Consider the following 18,213-nt stretch of genomic DNA (forward strand, 5'->3'; position numbering starts at 1 on the left):
CCGCGGCACGAAGCGGAAGAAAGCCAAAGACTGTCCGGGGCAGAAGAAGATTACTTCTTTCTTTTTCAATGTTGACAATTTGTTACAATTTCCCTCTCAGATAGCCTCAGAATGTCCCATTGGAGCATTTTTCAAAGGCTTTGCACGGCGGGGGGGACAACCGGCACCATCCCCCCCCCCCCCGGCTTCGCTCCCTCGCCATGGTGAGCGCCCTCATACTAAATTTTTCTAGAAAAAACCCTGTTCATGACTTACTTTATAATCATATTTATTGTGGGAATCGAACATCGATCGTATAGTCATGGGCGTGGCCATGTTTAATCACGTTTAAGCCATGTTTACTGTACGTTGCATTGTGGGAAGGTTCCATTGTTTCAACTTTGGTTTCTGAGCACACAATCATGGCGGCCGCGAAGCGAAAGGCTGATGGCATTATTGATAGTCCTGCAAAGAAATACCAGAAGTCGTTGCAAAAATATAAAGACTCCTCCTATCACGATCTGTGGCCATGCCTTACATCATCTAAGAAAGGGAACATGTACGTTCATTGCAACATTTGTAATGTAGATTTTTCTTGTGCGCACGCGGGTCAGAATGACTGTAAGAGACACGTCGGTACAAAGCAACATACAGATTTCGAAAAGTTGAAAAAACAAAACAGATCGATGGCGACGTTTTGCAGGAAGGACAGTGCCGTTTCTGGTGAAAATTCAAGGATTCGTTCGGTGACCAACGCTGAAGCAATCATGTGTGAAGTTATTGCTGAACTGAATCTCCCTATCGCTACGGCGGACACCTTGGTCCCAGCACTGAAGTTGATGTTTCCCGATAGATTGGACCCCAGTAAAATTCCTACTGATAGCTTACCAAAACTACTGACAAGATACTGCAAGACTACTGACAGGGCAAATTTGGGGTGAACAGGTCTGCTCATGGTGCCACCATTAGACTTTTGAATATGGTCAAAAAAATTTACAAGATGTCTTTATTGGTGAAAAGGAACACCCAAACAAAAATGCATCAGATTTTATGAAAGTGAGGGCAACTGATGCATCCTAATGTACAGTACCTCACATCAGTCTATATCTGTCCAGCCTTCCATATCCAGTTCTGTCTTTTTATTAATCCTTTGTGATTTTTGTCTTGGTCGTCTTGCCCCCACCCCCCCCTTATGTATACAGAGTAGCCCTGTTAAGCCAAAGCGACCAATCTCTGCCATGTTCATATTTGCTGAGGAAAAGAGGCCGAAACTTCAGCAAGAGAGGCCTGACTTGTCTGATAGTGAACTCACCAGACTTCTGGCCCGCATGTGGAATGACCTCTCGGACAAGAAAAAGGTAACTTCCTGTACTAAACAGACCAGCAGTCTTTCTTGCTGATACCTGCAGCAGTGAATTTTAAAGAATAATGGTTTTGGGTGAAAGCTTGTGTCGCCGTACTGTGGGTCTTAAGGATGCTTGATTTTACTGTCCGTGACACTGCTCAGCTCAGTCGGGCCCCGTGGGTAAAGACCTGGCTACCAGGCACATTATTTTAGCTAAACTCCTCGAATTAAAGCTGAAAATCTACAGTTCAGTCACATCTTGATTGCTTGATTTTAAATCCATTGTTGCGGTGTACAGAGGCAAAATTATGAAAATTGCATCACAGTCCAAATACTTATGGACCTGACTGTATTTGAAACAGCATGGCAGCACAAAATTTTGCCTGTGGCCATTGAAAACTCTGCCATATTACAGGAAAAATACAAGAACTTGGAGGCAGTGCTGAAGGCAGAGTCAGAGAAACGAGGGAAAGAGGAGCAAAGCAAGCTGCCGGACCCACCCAAGACCGCACAGGAAATTTGGCAGCACAGCGTTATTGGTGATTACTTGGCCAGATTTAAGGTAGGAGAAATATGTAAAGGTTTTGTACCACTAGATGTATAATTACTATGGCTTAAATGTGTTTTGAAACCTCACGTTACTTTTTTTTTTTTTTTTTTTTGTCAGAATGACCGACCAAAGGCACAAAAAGCCATGGAGGCCACGTGGAACACCATGGAGAAAAAGGAGAAAATCATGTGGATCAAAAAGGCTGCAGAGGACCAGAAGAGATATGAGGTGAGCAAGGCTTGGTGAAGGTTTATAATTTTCCTTATACATGTTTTCTCCAATTTACATACAATTAAAGGCTGTGATTAACTTTTACACAATCATCCTTCATAAAACAAGGTCTCTGGTGAGCTTAAAAAAAAAAAGGTTGTCTACTAGTAATGTTCCTTAATACTCATCCTATTTTGAGATACCCTAAAACCTGAGCATCATGACATACCCTTTCCTTTATGTAGAATCTGAAAGTAACAGTGTAGTTTCCTGTCTTTCCTATTAGAGAGAGCTGAGTGAGATGCGCTCTCCTGCTGGGGTGGTTGCGTCAGGGAAGAAGATGAAATTTGAAGGAGAGCCCAAAAAGCCACCATCGTAAGGGCTTGTTTTTTAAATTCTATGCATCTGTTGAACCACATAAAACTGTGTTCTGAGGTTCGTGTTTTGAACTGCAGTCATCAGCGATCAGTAACTGATGGGTGGAAGAGTTGAATATAAGCTAGATGACTTGACTAACCTTGCTCTTAATGACGCCTTTAACTTCTGCTCTCTCAGAAATGGCTATCAGAAGTTTTCTCAGGAAATGCTGTCTAACGGGGAGCTGAACCACCTGCCCATGAAAGAGCGTATGACTGAAATCGGTGGCCGCTGGCAGAGCCTCCCGCAGAAGGAGAAAGACCGCTACAAGAAAATTGCAGAGGAGAAACAGAAGCAATACAAAGTGCAGCTTGAACAGTGGCTTGCGGTACTTCACTACTCCTTTTAATCGTGTTTTCAGTTTTAAAAGTGGCGTTGGCGGTTATTAAGATTATTAAACCTTTTTAATAACATTTGGCATACAAAAATTCCAGCAGCTGTAAAATCAAACGGCTACGTACGCATCTCCTGGCACCTCTGTAAATGAGGGGGAAAAGCAAAGATGTGAACCGTCAACATCTAACAAATCGGGACAAGGAAGTGACTCTGCTTTCCTGTCAATCCTGTTGCCTGTTAAGTTAGAGCACCTGAATGCTCCCGCAAGAGGAGCTTTCCAACCCAAGTTTTCAAAACCTCTAGCGTCAAGCAACCTTTGCCAAATATTACCTCCTCTCATCTCATCATCTCTAGCCGCTTTATCCTGTTCTACAGGGTTGCAGGCAAGCTGGAGCCTATCCCAGCTGACTACGGGCGAAAGGCGGGGTACACCCTGGACAAGTCGCCAGGTCATCACAGGGCTGACACATAGGCCCTGTCCACACGGCAACGGATTCAGGTGAATCTGATAAAATTGTTTATCGTTTCGGCCTGGCGTCCACACGGCACTGGCGTTTTGGGTGCCCCAAAACCGAAATCTTTTGAGAACGGGTTCCAGAGTGGAAAAATCTGGCAACGGCCCCGTTGTGAAGTCGTCTGGATGAGTAGAACGGATTTGTTTACGATGACATCACAACCACATGACTGTCAGTGCTTCACGCCGGGTAGAAGTGTAACGAACTCGATGCGAGTTGTCAACAAATCCTATAACTTGGTTCATGAAACGCGCTTACAAAATATTTTCACTGTGAATATTGTGTAATGGTGCAAAGTGAGAGAGAGTGAGTGAGAGAATAGCCCTTAGGGCAGAGTCTTTAGTCCAAACACTGTGGAAGCAGTACCAAACCGTGCACCGCCCGTGCGCTTTCCAAAAACAAAAACAATCCCGCCAGCAAAAATAGGAAGAAAAAAAAAAAGGAGCGATCTCACCTCTTCAGATGTTGGTTTAAGTCCGACAATACATTCCTCAAAAAGGGCGTAGAAGAACAAAGTAATCCATCAACGTGTAGCATTCAGTTTATTCCGGACCATTAAAGAATTCTGGAGGATATCAGAATGTTGGCGTACCGGCTTCCATCTACCCCCGTTCATTCCTCTTTCCACGTCTTTCGTTTTACGCTACTGATTAATTATCAAAACTTTATGTGGCTAATGCTACAGAAGAAGGGGTTTATGCGCATGCGTCTACTTCTTCTTTTGTTCTGGTGTCTCCAATGGGACCGTCTTACAGCGCACGTAGAGGTGTGGCATGTGTACTGCATCGTTTTCAGCAAACGTTGTGTTGCCATATGAACCTGATATTTTACTGATCCGTTGCCCATGTGGACGCGATATTTAAAAAAAAAAAATCTCGTTGTCGTGTGGATGTAGCCATAGACACACAACCATTCGCATTCACACCTACGGTCAATTTAGAGTCACCAGTTAACCTAACCTGCATGTCTTTGGACTGTGGGGGAAACCGGAGCACCCGGAGGAAACCCACGCGGACACGGGGAGAACATGCAAACTCCGCACAGAAAGGCCCTCGCCGGCCCCGGGGCTCAAACCCGGACCTTCTTGCTGTGAGGCGACAGCGCTAACCACTACACTGTGCCGCCCCAAATATTACCCATCCACCTTAAATATTAACATGTGGTTGAATGTAAATGATCCTATAACTTAAAACAGAGATATTTATCAGTTAGACTTATTGGATATCATTCATTTTGATGCATCTTTCACGGAATAATGATGATTTTCTTTTGCAGAGCTTATCATCTCAAGAGAGAGCTGCATATAAGGAATACAATTCTTTGGCAAGTTAATGATCTGCCCTTTTGGCGTATTTGTTTTGCCAGACATGTTTAATTTAAATGTTGCTAGTTTTAACGTTTTGTACTTCATCTGTTTTTCAGAAAAGGAGAAGCACAAGTAAACCGGGTGGTACCAGTGCTAAACAGAAAGCCAAGGCCAAGACCTCAGTAAGTGTCTCAGCTGAACATGCTTGTTTTATGAAGTTCTTTGTAGTATGCATACCTGCAAACTAGTCACCTTTTGGCGAAATTCGCCGTTTTGATCCCAAAATAGGTCACTTGTGTGAATCGTGTAGATCCGAAGAGTTTTTTTTTGGGGGGGGGGGGTGCGAGGCTACGTTGCCGAACATTTGGTTTCAATGTACTACTACTACTTTTCTCCTCACACCCACATTCAGACCATTTCCGCCTTCTTCATACTTCAAACGTCTCTCTGATTGGATGATATTCCAACGAGCCAATAGTCTTACAGAACGCTGGACAGTATCCGCGAATTGTAACTGAATAGAGGCGGGGTTTTCTTGAATACGGGTGTGTATAGGAGGATGGCAGAGATCATCCAAACGCAATGCAGAACAGGACACTGAGTCTTGAAAACAGCTCACGGAATCATATTTTCTGATTTTTTCCGGAACTCTGTATTACATCTGGAGACGGAAAAACATTTTTAGTATGCGGAGAAAGCTGTGTTACGATGAGTGCGATTTAAAGAGGCTTTAGGGTGGTTTTTTTTTGGTACCTGTGATTTGGTGGTCTGTGAGTCGCGTTTTTATGACGTAAGATGCAAGGGGCGGGGCTGTTACGTTTGAACCGAACGCGCGACACGGAAGATGTTTCTGTGGGCTGAAACAAAACAAAAAAAAAATGTCAAATCAGTTTGAATAAAGTCATTTTTTGTTGAACATAAGGATCTATAAACGCGTGTTTTGGGTAAGAGAAATCATTTTTATGTTAAACTATTGGTGGGATTGTCAAAATTATAACGTAATATGTGTTGATCTCGGTTGTATTCAGAGAACCAGTTGTGAGTGAGTGTGAGAGAGAGTGTGTGTGTGTGAGTGAGAAAGAGTGTGTGTGTGTGTGTGTGTGTGTGTGTGTGTGTGTGAGTGAATGAGTGTGTGTGAGTGAGAGAGAGATTCTCTCTCTCTCTCTCACTCACACACACACTCTCACACCATGAATTTGGCAGCACTGAAGGAAAGGAGGGCTGAATTTGGTGTCCAGCCATCTACCAGTGCTGCTGGTAATAGGGCAGAGGTGGTGAAGAAGGATAGCATGGTGCGAAAGAGGCACATGGCAGAGCAGCATAAACGTGCCCTTGAACGGCTTGTTCGGGCCAAAAGGTCTAAAAAATGATAAACTGGTCTGCTGAAGAAAGTTTCCAGTGTCACACTTCAAAAATTACTTTTTTAAATTCAAATTTTACTTTTTATACTTTTCCTTCCTTAATGGTAATGTAATGAGGTGTCAGATGCAAAACTGAAAATTGCAAAGCTAAAAATAAATAAATCTTGTCTTTGTTTTAAATGTTGTCTTTTCCCTTTATTTTCCTTGATCGCGCGCTGTTTAAGGGGGCCGGGGGGTTACCGGTAGTTTGTCACCTTTTTCAACCCTCATGAGTTTGCAGGTATGAGTATGATGTAGTACCCATGATGCATCAGTTGTCTTATGTTTGCTATGCCTATCTCTTGTATAGGATGAAGAAGATGATGATGATGATGACGATGATGAAGAGGAGGATGAGAAGGAGTCTGATGAGGAATCATCCAGTGCAGAGGAGAGTGAAGAAGGGGATGATGATGATGAGGAGGATGATGAGGATGTGAGATATCTAAAATTATGAATTGGTATTCTGTGACTGTTCCAAGTCAAGTTATTTTCTTTGAGATAGCTGGGGTTGGGAAGTGGGATAAGTAAAACGTGATTTGGCTATTGGTTAATACTTTCATCTCCACCTACAGTTAGGTCCATAAATATTTGGACAGAGACAACATTTTTCTAATTTTGGTTCTGTACATTACCACAATGAATTTTGAACAAAACAATTCAGATGCAGTTGAAGTTCAGACTTTCAGCTTTAATTCAGTGGGTTGAACAAAATGATTGCATAAAAATGTGAGGAACTAAAGCATTTTTTAAACACAATCCCTTCATTTCAGGGGCTCAAAAGTAATTGGACAAATTAAATAATTGTAAATAAAATGTTCATTTCTAATACTTGGTTGAAAACCCTTTGTTGGCAATGACTGCCTGAAGTCTTGAACTGACGGACATCACCAGACGCTGTGTTTCCTCCTTTTTAATGCTCTGCCAGGCCTTTACTGCAGCGGTTTTCAGTTGCTGTCTGTTTGTGGGCCTTTCTGTCTGAAGTTTAGTCTTTAACAAGTGAAATGCATGCTCAATTGGGTTGAGATCAGGTGACTGACTTGGCCATTCAAGAATATTCCACTTCTTTGCTTTAATAAACTCCTGGGTTGCTTTGGCTTTATGTTCTGGGTCATTGTCCATCTGTATTATGAAATGCCGACCAATCAGTTTGGCTGCATTTGAGCACACAGTACGTCTCTGAATACCTCAGAATTCATCCGGCTGCTTCTGTCCTGTGTCACATCATCAATAAACACTAGTGACCCAGTGCCACTGGCAGCCATGCATGCCCAAGCCATCACACTGCCTCCGCCATGTTTTACAGATGATGTGGCATGCTTTGGATCATGAGCTGTACCACGCCTTTGCCATACTTTTTTCTTTCCATCATTCTGGTAGAGGTTGATCTTGGTTTCATCTGTCCAAAGAATGTTCTTCCAGAACTGTGCTGGCTTTTTTAGATGTTTTTTAGCAAAGTCCAATCTAGCCTTTTTATTCTTGAGGCTTATGAGTGGCTTGCACCGTGCAGTGAACCCTCTGTATTTACTTTCATGCAGTCTTCTCTTTATGGTAGATTTGGATATTGATACGCCTACCTCCTGGAGAGTGTTGTTCACTTGGTTGGCTGTTGTGAAGGGGTTTCTCTTCACCATGGAAATTATTCTGCGATCATCCACCACTGTTGTCGTCTGTGGGCGTCCAGGTCTTTCTGCATTGATGAGTTCACCAGTGCTTTCTTTCTTTCTCAGGATGTACCAAACTGTAGATTTTGCCACTCCTAATATTGTAGCAATTTCTCAGATGGTTTTTTTCTGTTTTCGCAGCTTAAGGATGGCTTGTTTTACCTACATGGAGAGCTCCTTTGACCGCATGTTTTCTTCACAGCAAAATCTTCCAAATGCAAGCACCACACCTCAAATCAACTCCAGGCCTTTTATCTGCTTAATTGAAAATGACATAATGAAGGAATTGCCCATACCTGTCCATGAAATAGCCTTTGAGTCAGTTGTCCAATTACTTTTGGTCCCTTTAAAAACAGGGTGGCACATGTGAAGGAGCTGAAACTCCTAAACCCTTCATCCAATTTTAATGTGGATACCCTCAGATGAAAGCTGAAAGTCTGGACTTTGTCCATGTCCATTATATAACTATAACTTGAATATGTTTCAGTAAACAGGTAAAAAACCAAAATTTGTGTCAGTGTCCAAATATATATGGACCTAACTGTACGAGTGCGTTAGAAATCAGATGTTGGGTTACCGAGTGGCACAACAGAAAAGTGTTCACCTTATCAATTGGAGATTGCTGGTTCAAATCTCGATGATGCCAAAACCATCCACGACACCACGCCTTCCTACTTGAGGTCAGCAATATTGGGTCGTAAATTAGCCAATTACAGTGACCCTAGCCAGTGCTGGGCCTCTGTGAGCTCATGAGTGCTTAGGAGGGTGGGTGGTGCTTTCCTCAGTGTGTGTTACACCGTCCCGTCGTCACATGAGCAGCAGTTCGAGATGATGTGATCAGCTGACGACACGTGTCTCCGAGGAAGCATGTGATAGCCTTCACTCCATGTTTGGTAGCTGTCGTGTGATAGAGTGAGCTGTCTGGTGGGCGGGAATTGGCCATAACTAAATTATGTGGATGATAATAATAAGGAATCTGATGCTTCTTAAGCATTCCCTTTTTTTAGTCTTTTGATATATGATTGATTTATGTGATTGATTCTGATCAGTTATATACAATGCCACCAGGGACATGAATTAAAGTAATTATTAATAAGATTATTCTGTGCATACCTTAAGTCACATTAGTCACATTTTAAATTAAGCCATATATACACATCTGTGCTTTTATATGTAGAAGTCTGTTCTGCGTATAGTTGTGATGAGGAAAATTATAAAAAAAAAAATTTATAATTAATTTTATTTATTTTTTCAGAATGAGGACGAGGATGAAGAGGCAGAAGATAAGGAGAATAAATCCGAGAGCAGCAGCAGTGCGTCCAGCTCAGAGGATTCCTCTGACTCTGACTCTGAGTGAGGGGCAGCTGGAGCAGAGTGAGCCCACAGACTGCCACAGACCCTGTGAACTGAGCCATGAGGCAGAGCCTTGGGGCTGCAGTGCACTCCTCCAGCCACCAGGCGGAGCGCTTTCCACTGCACCACCACGTCCATTCGCATCTCTCGCACACCTTCCTTTGCGTTAGCCTTCCCCCCCCTTACTCCTTTCATCCTGCCTGGCTGAGCTTGCCTGATGAGTTTACTGAGCACTGAGAGGACTCTTAAATTCCCCATGAGTAACACACATCTGTAACTTTAGCAGAGATTAAAGGATCCCATGAGCGATTTTAAAATCTATGGGAAATTTTAAATATTATTTTCATACCATCAAACTTCGTGGCGTTGTTTGAATGAAAGGCTTGGGTTCTTTTCCAGTCCTTTTAGGGGGAACGAAGGACCCGTGAGCCAAAGAATCTTGTAGCTCTGTGGGGTTTCTTTGAGGAGGTGAAGCGAACCAAATGATTCTCCTGTCTCCTCCTCCTCGATTCTAATCCACATCTTCATCACCTTTCCAGTTTTTTCCCCCTTTTCACCCTGTCCTGCTATAGTGGTGTAATTTTGTTCTTTGGTTCATGATGTGGTAACTTCAGGAACAATTTTTTTGTGTGTGTGTGTGTCATGTAGAATGCGTGTAAATAAGCCTCCATCTCCTGTACTTGTTAGGTGTTGGAGCTTGGAGCTGCTCCATCCATGTTTTTCTTTTTCCTCTTCCTTTGTATAAATGGCAGCGATTCCTTGTTTTGTGTTGGATTTTAACATTTCTCAAATGTTTGCTTTAAATTTAAAGCAGACATTTTCTGAGTCTTTATAATAAAAAAGCAAAAAAAAAAAATTCCCCAGATGTGGTGTCCATTTTGAGAGGAATCTCCTCCCCAAAACCCTGTGTGCAACAGATTATTAGTTAGAATTATAACTGGGGTTGGTCTGAGGTTCTGTTTTTCTTTTTCGCCTTTTTTATTTAAATTTAACGTGGCTTTGCAGGGCTACTCATTTCCTTTTAAAAATGGTTTGTTTTAAATATTGGTTTATTTTTAAACATCTAGTATGTATAATTTTCCCCCCCTTGCGCTTATCCCGAACAGGCTCACAGCTGACTGTCCTCTGTGTTCCTGTTGCCCCATTTCCTTTCACCCCTCTGTATTTTTAGTCACTGACGTATTCCGATACGCACCAGCTCAAGGAATGTAAACAAATGTTTTACTTAACATAAAGGAATTCTCCTCTGTTATGTATATATGAACAGTTTGGGGTGGCTGTCTCTCCCCTGCCCCCATCTGTTGTGCCCTGTGTCTTTTGGGGGGGGGGGATCATTGCATAAAAATTTTTAAAGAGTTTGCTAGGTTGAGCTATGTGTGCTGATCACTGGTGTCTGTCACTTTTTGTTTTATGCTCCATCATGATGTTAGGAGACCCAGAGATGTTACATCGGTTCCACTTTGAATGAACAAGACATGATGATGATGTGTGTCCTGTATATCCCACTGAATGACCTGCTTATTTATATTTGTTGAGGAGCATAACAGCTTCAGAACCCATTGTAGATTTGGCAATAGTACTAGAAGTGATGAGCTCAGTGCAGATGGATGTGGTTCACTGCTGTTGTATGGTAATTGTAAATACGAATTTTTTTTTTTTTTAATTTGTATTGAATGAACATCTGGTTTAATTTGTATTTTCATTTGACCAAGCTTCCCTGGGTGGTACCGACAGCAGCCACTGGTCTGGATTAGTTTGTCATTTGCTCTGAGGAGGGAAAATTTTAAATTTGTTTTTATACCCCTCAGCTATTTGTTTATTTGTAGAAATGGCAAAAGAAATTTGTACTGCTAATTTGGAACATTTGGATGTTTTCTATAGTCAGAGGTGTTGTTATATTCCTGGAATATACCATTTGAACAAATAAACATGTCTTTAGCAACTGCTTGACTTTGGGTTTATTTATTTTATTTATTATTTTTCTTGTATTTAATAATGTGGGTTTTTTTTGTTTTTTTTTAAACCCCCCTTGAGTGCAGTTTCAGGAATCAGTGAGCTGAGGATCGGTAGTTGATTAGTGATGCCTTGCGCCTGTCAAAATGGCTGCGGTTTTTTATTTTTCCATATTTTAAATATTCAGCGGCTTTTCCACCCATATTTTAGATGGTTATATCAAAATATACACTTATAAAAATATCCCTGTATTTAAGTATAGCCTGTTCAGGTGTATAAACTTACTAGAAAGACTGGGACGCTGGAGTTACTGGTAGGTTTTAATGTTAGTAATTTGGTCACAGTTTTCGAAAGTAACCAAATGGCGTTTATTGCCTCAGTAACTGCTGCATCTTTGTAGATAAAATGCTCTTCTTTGCTGTATTAGTTCTTAACGTATTGCTGTTGAGCTCCTGTTTTATCTCTGAATTCGTGGTTTGAAACCCTGAATGTGTGCTAAGTAGCTAACAGCTAGCAGTTCCTGACTGAATTCACCTGACAGAAGCGAAGCTGTTCTTCAAACAGTATGTATATCTGTACACTACCGTTCAAAAGTTTGGGGTCACTTTGAAATGTCCTTATTTTTGAAAGAAAAGCACTGTTCTTTTCAATGAAGATCACTTTAAACTAATCAGAAATGCACTCTATACATTGCTAATGTGGTAAATGACTATTCTAGCTGCAAATGTCTGGTTTTTGGTGCAATATCTCCATAGGTGTATAGAGGCCCATTTCCAGCAACTCTCACTCCAGTGTTCTAATGGTACAATGTGTTTGCTCATTGCCTCAGAAGGCTAATGGATGATTAGAAAACCCTTGTACAATCATGTTAGCACAGCTGAAAACAGTTGAGCTCTTTAGAGAAGCTATAAAACTGACCTTCCTTTGAGCAGATTGAGTTTCTGGAGCATCACATTTGTGGGGTCGATTAAATGCTCAAAATGGCCAGAAAAATGTCTTGACTATATTTTCTATTCATTTTACAACTTCTCATGTCATCATCTCTAGCCGCTTTATCCTTCTACAGGGTCGCAGGCAAGCTGGAGCCTATCCCAGCTGACTACGGGCGAAAGGCGGGGTACACCCTGGACAAGTCGCCAGGTCATCACAGGGCTGACACGTAGACACAGACAACCATTCACACTCACATTCACACCTACGGTCAATTTAGAGTCACCGGTTAACCTAACCTGCATGTCTTTGGACTGTGGGGGAAACCGGAGCACCCGGAGGAAACCCACGCAGACACGGGGAGAACATGCAAACTCCGCACAGAAAGGCCCTCGCCGGCCACAGGGCTCGAACCCAGGACCTTCTTGCTGTGAGGCGACAGCGCTAACCACTACACCACCGTGCCGCCCATTTTACAACTTATGGTGGTAAATAAAAGTGTGACTTTTCATGGAAAATACAAAATTGTCTGGGTGACCCCAAACTTTTGAACGATAGTGTATAAATAAAATATTTTATTTATAAAACATTTCAGGAAAAGAATGCTGTGAAATGTCTTGTTGTATGGCGAGCTAAAATATCTGCAGTTTCTTATGTGGCTGTACGTATTTCCTGTTGACAGTTGGTCCAATGCTGCCACTGGACCATCTCAGATTTGGCTGAAAAAATTCCAGGAGGTTCACACACTTCCCAGTAGGAAAATTCCCAAATTTTAGCTCCCAATTCCTTATAGTTTTGTCATAAAAAAAATATTTTTGCAACTAACCTCGGACCCGTTTTGAGAAGAGTTTTTTGTGGCGCCACTTTGAGATTGCTGTATCTAGAAAAGTATTAAAGCCGGGTCCTTCACATTTTCAAGGGTCAAAATCTGGCACCAGTACTTGTAGAATATGGACTTGTGTGCTTTTGGTTTATCATAGAATTCTGGGGACTTGAATTTGCTCAGAAATTCTACACTGCACTGTGGCAGCATATTTGAAGGACTGTGGAAAGTGCAATTTCAAAGACAGAGGCTTGATATTGCACAGACACCTTCCCATATATACTGTGTACTACTCTGTATTCTAAAACTGCCCCTCTGTGATGAGTGGTTTGGAAGATATTAAAGTTTAAAAATGGAAAAAATTAATTTCATGACGTTTTGGGCATGTTATAGCAAAAAAAAAATAATAATAATAATGACTGTTTTAGAAAGATTAAATGTCTGTTTTTAACATATCTGAAATTTGTGATGGCATTCTGCCTTATGGGTTGTTTTACAATCAGGGTATGCAAGTTAAAACTCACATTTAACACTTATTATCTTCAATATCAAAAGGCTTGACTAAATAAACTTGGTTGTTTATTGAAGCCCTGTGATAGCTCTATTTACCATGCCAAAAAAAAAATCTTTTTGGTGAATGTATGGCAATATATGTCATATTTAGCAAAATTACTCATGTCATTTAGAAAAAGTGCTTTTTTTGACCACAGGTAGCTCCAAAAGGGATGCACTTAAATCATTCTTTATACCATAAAACAAATATTTGGTTCCATATCATTGGAAACATAGTTAAGTTTTAATGTTGAATGCCAGTAAGTTTTCAGACTATTTTGATCAAATTAGTATGTAATTCTGTCAAAAAATTGTCCTCTCCGAGACAGCTAATTTTTCAATATAAAATAAAATATCTAAAATGATTATTTTCATCCTAAAATGTGGTCAAGATATTGGGACATAAATATTAGAGACAACTAACACAAAGCTTACAGCCTTATATTTAAAAGCACTAGTGGATTCTGAATTGTTAAAAAAAAAAGTCCTCTCCGAGAATCACTTCATTTGTTTCTCCCAGCCCTGCTTAAAGCTACACTTAATCTTCTTTATCTTATAGCAGATTACACAAAACTACCATACACACACGTCAAAAAATTACCTGAAATCTGTTCTTTAACTTGTCCTTCACTTAAAAACTGGTACAAGAACCAGTTTGAATCCATTTGAATTTTGGACCCCTGTCACACAAACTTTGTACCCTGATTGTAAAACAACCCTTATTTTTGCAAAATGATTTTTTGAAAATGTCGTGTTCGTATACACACACATTTTCAAATGCTAACAAAATGCCCTGAATTTGACACACAGCTTAAACGCAACAAAATGCTTCGTTTGGTTCATGGTAAACTATACCTGAAGGATAACCTTTAGATACTGAAATGTTGGAGTTCCAATATGGGTGAAAACTGAAATTTTTCATTTCAATGTTTCTATTGTACCATGATTTAGAAGAAAAAGCAACCTGTATGCTTCATTTATCCATGATAAGTCTTTGACAGTCCAGTAGAAATTATTTATTATTTATGACACTTATTGAGGGCGGCACGGTGGTGTAGTGGTTCGCGCTGTCACCTCACAGCAAAAAGGTCCGGGTTCGAGCCCCGGGGCCGACGAGGACCTTTCTGTGCGGAGTTTGCATGTTCTCCCCGTGTCCGCGTGGGTTTCCTCCGGGTGCTCCGGTTTCCCCCGCAGTCCAAAGACATGCAGGTTAGGTTAACTGGTGACTCTAAATTGACCGTAGGTGTGAATGTGAGTGTGAATGGTTGTCTGTGTCTATGTGTCAGCCCTGTGATGACCTGGCGACTTGTCCAGGGTGTACCCCGCCTTTCGCCCGTAGTCAGCTGGGATAGGCTCCAGCTTGCCTGCGACCCTGTAGAAGGATAAAGCGGCTAGAGATAATGTGATGTGTGATGTAATGTCATTTCCAGTGGGGACAGAGGTAACCTTTTCCTTCAGGTTTTCTCCCTGAAAGAAGTTAACTGAAATAATATATGGACAAAAACTTGATATGTTTTAAAGTTTAATATTATCCATTTTTCAATATTTAGTTCAACTTCTGTGCTGAGAAAATGAGTTTCAGTTTACAGCCACTAAAACAAGTGAAACTGGCCAGCTTCCTTTTACCTAGCTTCCTTATTACTTGAATTATAATACATAGGGCCAAATTACTCAATTCTGACTGGTCAATCAAGGAGGGCTTTTTTTTCCTTAACACGGGGCCGTATTTCTGAAATGCTGTTGGCTAGTTCGTTGCTTGGTTACGGTTACAAAAATTAGCAAATTTTGTCAACAAAATGGCTGACTCTGCTGACTCAGCAATGCCGCGTTTCGCTATATTTGACGAAGAAATGATAAATCAATTGAAAGCTGCAAGCGGAAATGAAAATACCAAAAAAAGTATGAATTTTTGGCTTTCCGTGTTTAAGAAATGGGCCGTAGAAAGACAAATAAACGACTCTCTAGTGGCATATGAATGCTGTGAGTTAGACAAGGTGCTATCGCAGTTTTATGCAGAAGCGAGGAAAGAAAATGGGGGAAACCACTTTCAAAATCCTCGTCTTGTGTCGCCGTGTCATGATGAAAGACGCTTTAGAAACTGACTCAAACGTGCAAGATAGTCTTGCGCCCTGATTGGTTCAGAAAACGTGAATGACAAATGTTGTGAACTTGAATGGCTTCCGAAGTATGAACTTGTCCCTATATATTATAAACAAGTAATCGTATGGTTCCTCGTAAAATTAAGGATCAATTTCACTCGTGATTTCAAAGTTTTGAAATTGCCCTCGTCGCGAAATCACTCGTGAAATTAATCCTTAATTTTACTCGGCCCCATACGATTACCTATACTAAATTGAGCAATAAATGATTGTTTTCCATTTGTCTACGGTGTTTCATTAGCACTGTCGCCTCACGGCAAGAAGGTCCTGAGTTTGAGCCCAGCATCCGACGGGGGCCTTTCTGTGTGGAGTTTGCATGTTCTACCCGTGTCTGTGTGGGTTTCCTCCGGGTGATCCGGTTTCCCCTACAGTCCAAAGACTGTGTTAGTTAGGCTAATCGGTGGCTTTAAATTGACCATAGGTGTGTGAATGGTTGTTTGTGTCTCTGGGTCAGCCCTGCAATGATCTGGCGGCTCGTCCAGAGTGTATCCCGCCTCTTACCCATAGTCAGCTGGGGTAGGATCCAGCTTGCCCACGACCCCTGAAAGGATAAGTGGGTATGGATGATGGATGGATGTTTCATTCGTAGCAGTAATTCAGAAATTGTTTTCTTTCTTCCAGGGCTTAAAGGAACAGTCCACCGTACTTCCATAATGAAATATGCTCTTATCTGAATTGAGACGAGCTGCTCCGTACCTGTCCGAGCTTTGCGCGACCTCCCAGTCAGTCAGACGCGCTGTCACTCCTGTTAGCAATGTAGCTAGGCTCAGTATGGCCAATAGTATTTTTTGGGGCTGTAGTTAGATGCGACCAAACTCTTCCGCGTTTTTCCTGTTTACATAGGTTTATATGACCAGTGATATGAAACAAGTTCAGTTACACAAATTGAAACGTGGCGATTTTCTATGCTGTGGAAAGTCCGCACTATAATGACAGGCGTACTAACACCTTCTGCGCGCTTCGGCAGCGCATTGATACGGAGCTCAGAAGGTGTTAGTACGCCTGTCATTATAGTGCGGACTTTCCATAGCATAGAAAATCGCCACGTTTCAATTTGTGTAACTGAACTTGTTTCATATCACTGGTCATATAAACCTATGTAAACAGGAAAAACGCGGAAGAGTTTGGTCGCATCGAACTACAGCCCCAAAAATACCGTTGGCCATGCTGAGCCTAGCTACATTGCTAACAGGAGTGACAGCGCATCTGACTGCGTCTGACTGACTGGGAGGTCGCGCAAAGCTCGGAGAGGTACGGAGCAGCTCGTCTCAATTCAGATAAGAGCATATTTCATTATGGAAATACGGTGGACTGTTCCTTTAACACCTGGTGTACCACTTAGACCAGTTCATGTGTTTTTGATAGCTGGCCAAACCAAGCTTGATTTTCAAGCAGCTGAGAATTCGGTTACTTGAGAACCCTTTCCTGAGAGGCTGCAACTCTGTAAAACATGCCTGTTACATTTTTTTCCCCTCCCCGTTTTCTTTTTTCTCAACAGCGTGGCCGTCCGTCCACCTGCTATATAACCCGTTAACTATGCCAGCCGTCCTACAATAGCTGTTGCAAATGAAAATGGATGATATGTCGCTGTCAGGCCTGGATAACACCAAGCTAGAGGTAAACACGTCCTTTTTGTTCACATATCAACTAAACCAGATAGGTGACCACCACAAATTGAGCTCCTGTCTCTGTCTTTAGGCCTTGGCTCATGACATCTACTCAGACTTGGTGGAGGATGCATGTTTGGGGCTTTGCTTTGAAGTGCATCGAGCTGTCAAGCAAGGCTACTTTTTCCTGGATGAGACGGACCAAGAAAGCATGAAGGATTTTGGTGAGTGGAAAAGTGACCATCTCACCCTTTAGATATGTTCCACCATTTCTGGGTCCTGTGCAGAAATTTTAAACTATGAATGAATAAATTCTACTGAACTCTGCAAAATATTTATTGAATGAATTTATATGCAGTACTGTGCAAAAGTCTCAGGCACCCTATTTTTTTTCATACAAACTTTTATAGATTTCTATTTTATGACTTCTACATTACCGAGTCAGTACAAAAACATTTTAGAGTCCAAACGTTCCTTTTCCAGCACAAAAATAAATGTTACAGGAAAAAAAAACTGTTTGTATTTGAGCAGCATATTACATAAGAGAGCACTTTTCAGTTTAAAAAAGGAAACATAATGAAGGCTGCTGGGTTTTGGTGCAAAATTAAGAAGCGAGTGTGACAAAGTGTCCAGAAGAACTGTGGCTGGTTCTGTAAGATGCTCAGTAAAACCTACAGCTCATTTGCTTATAAAACTGCACTCATTGTACCTGGGACTACTATTATTATTTTTTTTAAAGCAAAGGGTCGTCTCACACCAACTATTGACTTTGTTTCATTTATTATGGTTTACTGCTGTTTATAGTATTTTTTTAAATGTCGAAACATTTCATTTCGTTAATTTTAAGCCATTTTTGGTCGACAGCATTTCTTTTCATGTGCCTAAGACTTTTGCACAATACTGTGTGTATATATAATCTCATCTCATCTCATTATCTCTAGCCGCTTTATCCTGTTCTACAGGGTCACAGGCAAGCTGGAGCCTATCCCAGCTGACTACGGGCGAAAGGCGGGGTACACCCTGGACAAGTCGCCAGGTCATCACAGGGCTGACACAGACAACCATTCACACTCACATTCACACCTACGGTCAATTTAGAGTCACCAGTTAACCT

At 41.4% G+C, this 18,213-nt stretch overlaps 2 protein-coding genes across 7 annotated transcripts in view; both read left to right on the forward strand.

Moving 5' to 3' along the window:
• Nucleotides 1-11,017, forward strand: part of ubtf (upstream binding transcription factor) — a 39,343-nt gene extending 28,326 nt beyond the window's left edge. For 3 of the 4 annotated variants that reach the window (XM_060901863.1, XM_060901864.1, XM_060901865.1), the window contains exons 13-21: nt 1,182-1,337; nt 1,740-1,886; nt 1,992-2,102; nt 2,371-2,459; nt 2,640-2,829; nt 4,628-4,675; nt 4,775-4,840; nt 6,369-6,494; nt 8,978-11,017. In XM_060901863.1, the coding sequence (XP_060757846.1) occupies nt 1,182-1,337; nt 1,740-1,886; nt 1,992-2,102; nt 2,371-2,459; nt 2,640-2,829; nt 4,628-4,675; nt 4,775-4,840; nt 6,369-6,494; nt 8,978-9,079 (1,035 nt within the window). In that variant the 3' untranslated portion in view covers nt 9,080-11,017. The remainder of the gene's footprint in view (nt 1-1,181; nt 1,338-1,739; nt 1,887-1,991; nt 2,103-2,370; nt 2,460-2,639; nt 2,830-4,627; nt 4,676-4,774; nt 4,841-6,368; nt 6,495-8,977) is intronic. The other variant, XM_060901866.1, reaches the window with a different exon arrangement.
• Nucleotides 11,018-11,151: 134 nt separating this feature from the next.
• The window catches only part of atxn7l3a (ataxin 7 like 3a), a 35,539-nt gene continuing 28,477 nt past the window's right edge, over nt 11,152-18,213 (forward strand). The window contains exons 1-4 of one of the 3 annotated variants that reach the window (XM_060901869.1): nt 11,152-11,341; nt 11,532-11,591; nt 16,991-17,109; nt 17,191-17,323. In XM_060901869.1, coding sequence (XP_060757852.1) covers nt 17,059-17,109; nt 17,191-17,323 — 184 coding nt within the window. In that variant the 5' untranslated portion in view covers nt 11,152-11,341; nt 11,532-11,591; nt 16,991-17,058. The other 2 variants (XM_060901867.1, XM_060901868.1) reach the window with 2 other exon arrangements.

The sequence above is a fragment of the Neoarius graeffei genome, chromosome 20 (assembly GCF_027579695.1).
Source record: "Neoarius graeffei isolate fNeoGra1 chromosome 20, fNeoGra1.pri, whole genome shotgun sequence".
Taxonomy (NCBI): domain Eukaryota; kingdom Metazoa; phylum Chordata; class Actinopteri; order Siluriformes; family Ariidae; genus Neoarius; species Neoarius graeffei.